Raw genomic sequence first — 7,616 nt, 5'->3', positions numbered from 1 at the left:
ATCTTCTGCGCTCTGTTCCTGATGTTCGGCTACCGCCACAGGTGCGTCTGGGCTCATCCGTCACACACTCTCAGGTTTCTGCCTCAGCGATCTGACTCTGTGTGTGTGTGTGTGTGTGTGTGTGTGTGTGTAGTTTCTTCTGTCATAAAGGTTCTGCGGGCAGCTGGAGTCTGTCAGGAGGGCAAACCTCAGATAAAGACGCCACCATCCGCACGGCTGACGCCATCGAGCTCACGCCACAGGTGAGGTCACGCTCCTAAGTCAGAGGTCAGAGGTCACCACAGTCCAAATATCTACACATTCTTAAATCAAGAGGCGTTTATTAGACCAGGGGCCGATACCATGAAGCCGGTTTAGCTGGCTAGCCAGATATGTTTAAGCTTAGTTTGTGCTAATCCTGGGTTTTAGGTACCATTAAAAGTGGTTTGGCTTTTAGCTGTGTTCATCTCCATAGTAACTTACACGGCTAATCTGCTCCAGGCCAGGTTATGTTCTGGATAAGAGATCTCAAACTGAAAATAGACCAATCAGCTGTGAGCGAAGTGACACACCTCTGATGCAATGAAGCCACGCCCCCTGTTTCTACGCCAAATTAAAGGTCACTACATAGCAAAGGGTTTTTAAAGACTAAAGTGTCTGGCTTTTAACAATGCTTATTTATTATAATAATAATCATTTTGAATGACTTAGATATCATTTAAGTAATTATTATACCCTTAATCAATTGCACATGTATAATTTTAGTTAATCCATCATTAATAGACACATAGTTAAAATGAACATAAATAGCCTATATAAAGGTCAAGCTTTAAAATCAATAAATAAAGCTATACAAATGACTACATGTGAGTTTAAATGTTAAATTCTCTCTATATATCAACTAAACTAACTTCACAACTTTTACTTGCACTGACTAAGTAAGATTTTTTTCTTTCATAGACAGCTCTTTTCTTCTTCCTGTGTAAATTTCTTTAAATTTTTTATATTTTCAATCATGTAATATTCTGCAGAAGAGAGAAATCAATTTCGCTGCTTCTCTCTTGAGAAGTTAATCTCAGTTTGACTGATCCACAGCGTGTGATTGGCTGTTCACTGCTGATGTCACAGCTAAACTCCTAAACTCAGGATCAAAGCATGAATTGATTGGTTTGGTTTTGTCAACTCGAAACTAATCCTGTAACTCTGAGTTTGTTAAACTACCATCATGGTACAGCCCCTGGGGTTTAAAAACTGGGCTCCGGAGAAAAACAGGAGAAAAATGTAAATAAGATTAAAATTTGTAAGTCGCTTTGGATAAAAGCGTCTGCTAAATGACTAAATAAAGTGTGATTACATGTGTCTGTGTAGTAAATGCCGCTCTCTCTGAAAGCAGGTGATGGCGATTTACTACTAATCAAGGAACCGGCTTTACTGACGAGATGCGCCTAACAATGTCATGCGATATATCGCCCAGCCCTACGTCTGGTGTTTCTCTGGTCTATTTTTGCCATTTTAAAATAATTAAAATTTGTGTTTATATATATATATAGTTATTATTATTTATTTATTTTTATTTATTTATATATATATATATATATATATATATATAATTTTTTTTTTTTTTTTTTTTTTTCAAATGGCAAAAATAGACCATAATTATTGCATAGTTTTATAGTTTTTCAGGTTAAAATAGAGACTTTGCCTTCAAAATAATTTTTGTTGAAGGCAGATTAGCTCCCTCTTTTGGAATTATATAAGAAATCATGCAACCCTGTGTGTAACCACTAGAGGTCTCTATGGAGAGGCTTGTGAATCCCATAGTTCTCTTTTGGACACATTTTAATGATTTTTTTAGATGGATTTGAATATATATTATAATATATACATTTCAAAGACTATTTATTATAAAGTTTAAGATTTTTTTGTTGTTAGAAATAGTGATTTAAAGTGTTTAAAGATGCAAAGGATCAAGCCTGAGCTTCCAAGTGCACAGTGTGTGTGTGTGTGTGTGTGTGTGTGTGAGTGTGAGTGTGTGTGTGAGTGTGTGTGTGTGTGTGTGTGTGTGTGTGTGTGTGTGAGTGTGTGTGTGAGTGTGAGTGTGTGTGTGTGTGTGTGTGTGAGTGTGAGTGTGAGTGTGAGTGTGAGTGTGAGTGTGAGTGTGAGTGTGAGAGTGTGTGAGTGTGTGAGTGTGTGAGTGTGTGAGTGTGTGAGTGTGTGTGTGAGTGTGTGTGTGAGTGTGTGTGAGTGTGTGTGAGTGTGTGTGAGTGTGTGTGAGAGTGTGTGAGAGTGTGTGAGAGTGTGTGAGAGTGTGTGTGAGTGTGAGTGTGAGTGTGAGTGTGAGTGTGAGTGTGAGAGAGAAGTTTTAGAGTGTCACCCCTTCACTTTTGTGACTGAATTATTGAATGCATTTCACATTCCATAAACTTTGCTCTGTATAACAGACACAGTGGTAAATAGGTGTGGGTGTGTGTGTGTGTATAAATGTGCGTGTGTGTGTCTGTGTGTGAGTGGATGTGTCAGTATCACACGCTTGATTACTTTTTTTCAGCATTTGGCCGATTTGTAGATTGTACGTTTTGAGTTTTAAAAATTCTAAATATGGTTCATAGGTTCAGTGGTTCATAGGTGTGTGTGTGTGTGTGTGTGTGTGTGCGCGTGTTTAAGTGTGTGTGTGTGTGAGTGGATGTGTCAATATCACACTCTTGATGTTTTACAGTGTCACTCCTTCACTGCTGTGTATTTTTTTCCGCATCGTGGTCGATTTGTAGATTGTGCACACAAATATTCTGTGAATTGTGTTTTTGCTGATTTCCCATTCATTTCCTATGGTCGGTCATTTATGACCGGATATAATGAAAGGTAAACTTTTTTTACGACCTATTAGCACCACAAATCATGCCCTCAATTTTTTATGTGTTCACAAACCTAATGCCAGTAAAGTCAGCAAGTTTCATATCATTCCGATGAAGCTGCGATTTTTAGAAATTCAAAACAGAAAATTCTCCAGTCAGAAATGACCCAAGAGCACAATCAATGTTCATTGCATGTTTAATATTTTAATTTAATATTTGACTATATGAGTACTGTCCTACTGAGCTCTGATTCATCATGTGACTCTCATCCCCACTGTGATTGGTTGTCAGTATATATCAAAGGTACATAACAGATATTAGTATTTCAGTAGGTTGATGATTTAACATTATATCAGTTAATGACATGTGGTTATTTACTGTAAATGTAACTTAAATCTGTAAAAGCTCAAATGTTGCTGCCGTATTTTTTACGGTAAAGTTCTGGCGACCACAGCTGCTGTTTTTTTTACCGTACATTTTACGGGGATTTTATTTGCAGTGTATAGTGTCCTGCACCCACTAGTAAAAAATCAGCAAAAAATGAGATATGGTGTTCTGGATGATTTTTGGTTTGACTGTAATGAACTCTGGTGTTCCTCAGGCTGGAGCAGAGCGGCAGGCGGCGGTTCCTCAGTGTCAGGTGATGATTGAACCACAACCTCTCCACCCGCCGGGCACCAGCACTGGCATGGGCACTGGCACTGGCAGCGGCACTGGCAGCGGCACTGGCACTGGCAGCGGCACTGGCACTGGCAGCGGCACTGGCACTGGCACTGGCAGCGGCACTGGCACTGGCAGCGGCACTGGCAGCGGCACTGGCACTGGCAGCGGCACTGGCACTGGCAGCGGCACTGGCACTGGCAGCGGCACTGGCACTGGCACTGGCAGCGGCACTGGCACTGGCAGCGGCACTGGCACTGGCAGCGGCACTGGCACTGGCAGCGGCACTGGCACTGGCAGCGGCACTGGCAGCAGCACTGGCAGCGGCACTGGCACCGGCACTGGCACTGGCACTGGCAGCGGCACTGGCACTGGCAGCGGCACTGGCAGCAGCACTGGCAGCGGCACTGGCAGCGGCACTGGCAGCAGTACTGGCATGGGAACTGGCAGCGGCACTGGCAGCAGTACTGGCATGGGAACTGGCACTGGCAGCAGTACTGGCATGGGAACTGGCAGCGGCACTGGCAGCAGTACTGGCACTGGCAGCGGCACTGGCAGCAGTACTGGCACTGGCAGCGGCACTGGCAGCAGTACTGGCACCGGCAGCGGCACTGGCAGCAGTACTGGCACCGGCACTGGCAGCAGTACTGGCATGGGAACTGGCAGCAGCACTGGCATGGGAACTGGCACTGACATTGGCACAGACACCGGCACGGGCACCGGCACGGGCACCAGCACTGGATGAAGCGCCTCTACCCCCCCCTCCTCTTCCCTTCAGCTGCACAGTGGCCGTCCCTCTCACCAAAGCCTTACACAACTGAACTCAGTCACACACAACCTCAGTTTAGTGCCTCTGATGACGAACGACACACACATCGGAACGGATCTGTCCACCTGCTTCTTAAACCACATCAGAGCTCCGTTAAAATCTCCTTTGAAATATTAGCGAGAGGAAACAAACCTCAAGCGTAAAGTCACTAGAATAACAAATGAACGTTCTCCTGTTAAACCAAAAATGCATGTTCTGTGTGACTGAACAGGTGAATAGTTAGTGTGTGTCGTGTGATTGCTCATTATAATTCACCGCATTAGCCTGTGTGCAGCTGAAGACTCCGCCCTCTCCTCTAAACCCCTCCCACTCGTCCAAAGAGCCGTGCCTCAGTCTGACCCGCCCGTCCGCTGCTGCTGGGAAAACATGCTACCTCAACCTCACGCGTCTTCAAACGGGTCCTCCTCGGGCCGAGAGTTTGACCGCTCAACCTCACGCGTCTTCAAACGGGTCCTCCTCGGGCCGAGAGTTTGACCGCTCAACCTCACGCGTCTTCAAACGGGTCCTCCTCGGGCCGAGAGTTTGACCACTCAACCTCACGCGTCTTCAAACGGGTCCTCCTCGGGCCGAGAGTTTGACCACTCAACCTCACGCGTCTTCAAACGGGTCCTCCTCGGGCCGAGAGTTTGACGAGTCAGGAGAAGCTTCTGTGAAAGTTGAGGGACGTCCAAAGATCTTCTGCTTCTCTTTCCTCACAGGGATCCACAAACACCACTTCCTGTCAGTCTCTGATTACTGAAGCCCGTTTCTCACACATATTAGAAAACAAGCATGCTTTGGTAAATCATAATTATGACACAAAAAGCCCAAATTATTAGAAGTCGAAAATATTACATACTCATTCATAATTATGAGATTAAAAAGGTTAAATTGAGATAAAAAGTTCATTTTTCCTCACAATTTTAGATTATAATTTTTATCTCAATTATGAATTAGGATGTCATAATTAAGCCTTTATGTCATTGTTTAGAATTTGTCAGGATTATAAATTCAAAATTATGAGATAAAAAGTTGAATTTGACATACTAAGTCATAATTATGTCATAATTGTGAAAATGTTTTCAAATAATTATGACTCATAATTTCATTTTATCTCCTAATTTTGACTTTTTCACATACTGTAATTATGAATTAGTATGTGATCATTTCAACTTTTTATCTCATTAATTAGTATTTCAGTTTAATTTAGTTAAAAAGTCAAAATTATGACACTAAATTGTCATAATATTCTTATATTTTTAATTATGAATCAGTATGTCATAATTATTATGACTTACTAGTTTTGTTTATTTGTCATACTTATGAATTGGTATATGACAATTTAAATGTTTCATTCCACATTTTTTATAATTTTAAATTATGTCAATTTTAGTCCATAATTATGACTTTATCTCATAATTGTTGGCTTATTATGTCATCATTTTGAATTTTTATGTCATAATTATGAATTAGTATGTGATAATTTCAACGTATCTCATTATGAATTAGTATGTCAGTTTAATTTAGTTATAAAGTAAAAATTATGACACTAAGTCGTCATAATATTCTTTTTATCTCTAAAATGAATAGTATGTCATAATCATGACTTATGACTTACTAGTTGTTGTTTTTTTTGTCATAATTATGAATTGGTATATGACATAATTTCAATTTTTCATTCCAAAATGTAATAGTCAAAATATAGATAAAAGTTGAAATTATGACATATTAATTCATAATTATGAAATAAAGTTTTTATAATTTTGACTTTTAGTGTCAATTTCAACTTTAGTCCATAATTATGACTTAATATGTCATAATTTCAACTTCTATCTCATAATTTCGACTTTGTCTCATAATCGTTGGCTTAGTTTGTTATAATTTTGACTATCTCATAATTATGAATTAGTGTCATAATTTCAACTTATATCTCATAATTTTGACTTCTATATCTCATAATTATTCATTAGTGTCATCATTTTGACTTCTGTATCTCATAATTATGAATTAGTGTGTCATAATTTCGACTTTATCTCATAATTGTTGGCTTAGTATCTCATAATTGTTGGCTTAGTATCTCAATTTCGAATTCTAATTTACCAAAGCATGACTTTTAATGACTTTTAGCATAACTGACGGTGATAAACCAGAAACCTCTAGAAGATCAGCTGACCATTAACCAAAGCAAACGCTCCAAACAGACACTGATGTCACTCATAGCATGATGATGATGATGATGATGATGATTACCTCAAAGACACAGATTCTATTCTAGAAATTATAACTAATAACGACTAGCAGATATCGAATATATTTTCATATGTTGAAACCAGAAAATAAGATCTGCTTCTTTCTTTGTAATGTTGAAGCTGAACTTGCCAAATAACGGTTAGTGATCGTGTGATGAGACCAAATACCTCTCGGTTCTTCCTCTAAAGCACATGAACAAACCCCAAACCTGTGTGTGTGTGTGTGTGTGTGTGTGTGTGTGTGTGTGTGTGTGTGTGTGTGTGTGTGTGTGTGTGTGTGTGTGTGTGTGTGTGTGAGTGTGTGTGTGTGTGTGTTTAACACACATGTGAACCGCTCTTCACTGTTTGAATAGTTGCCAAAATAACCCGTTCTAGATTCACGTAAAGTCTTTAACCCTTCAGGATCTGACTCTTGTTGTACAGAAGTGAAACCAAAATGTAAAGTGTAAAGCAACAAGATTAGAAACTGAGGCCAAATTTTAGACAAGATAAGTGGAGAAACTTCTGTTCTCTTGTAGAACTTTCCTTTGATTCATTTTTTCCCACGGATGAAAAGTTATTTTTCTGCTTGATTTGGGAAATATTGCCAAAATAGATGTACGATTGTTCTTTAATGTTATTCTTATATTCATATTGTCGCTGTTCTTTTGATTACAAGTCCTTTTTTAATTTTATTTCTTCTCTCTTTCTGTAGAATTAAAAAGAAAATGTTAGTAATTTGAGAGTTTAAAGCGAGTAGATTGTTGATTGCAAAATATAATTCCTCATTTTTATACGGATCACCAGCGGAAAATACATTTACAGTCATTCCAGATGTGATGTTTATGGAAGCTCGTTTCCGTTTTGTTTTATCTCACAATTCTGGCTTTATTTCTCGCAGTTTTGAAATGTACATTCGGAAATGCATGAAAAATGGAATTGTGAGATAATTGGCTTTTTTTTATTATTCCGGGCAGGAAATGAGCTTCCGCAGAGTTGAGTGTTATTGTTGAAGGCCTCGGCCTCTGAAGTGTCGCTGGTCCGATCTCTGTTTGCTGCTTTAGGATCAAATGAACTCTTATATATTCT

At 39.7% G+C, this 7,616-nt stretch overlaps 1 protein-coding gene across 1 annotated transcript in view; it reads left to right on the top strand.

Annotated features, from left to right (window-relative positions):
• Nucleotides 1-4,236, top strand: part of LOC307139268 (immunoglobulin superfamily DCC subclass member 3) — a gene marked incomplete at its 3' end in the record, with an annotated part of 24,112 nt that extends 19,876 nt beyond the window's left edge. The window contains exons 11-13 of the mRNA XM_079838156.1: nt 1-41; nt 134-242; nt 3,433-4,236. The exon at nt 1-41 is cut by the window's left edge and continues 89 nt beyond it. Of these exons, the coding sequence (XP_079694282.1) occupies nt 1-41; nt 134-242; nt 3,433-4,236 (954 nt within the window). The remainder of the gene's footprint in view (nt 42-133; nt 243-3,432) is intronic.
• Between the last annotated feature and the right edge of the window lie 3,380 nt (nt 4,237-7,616).

Source organism: Gobio gobio (genome assembly GCF_949357685.1).
Source record: "Gobio gobio genome assembly, chromosome: 15".
Taxonomy (NCBI): Eukaryota; Metazoa; Chordata; class Actinopteri; order Cypriniformes; family Gobionidae; genus Gobio; species Gobio gobio.
This window is presented reverse-complemented; position numbering and strand designations above follow the sequence as displayed.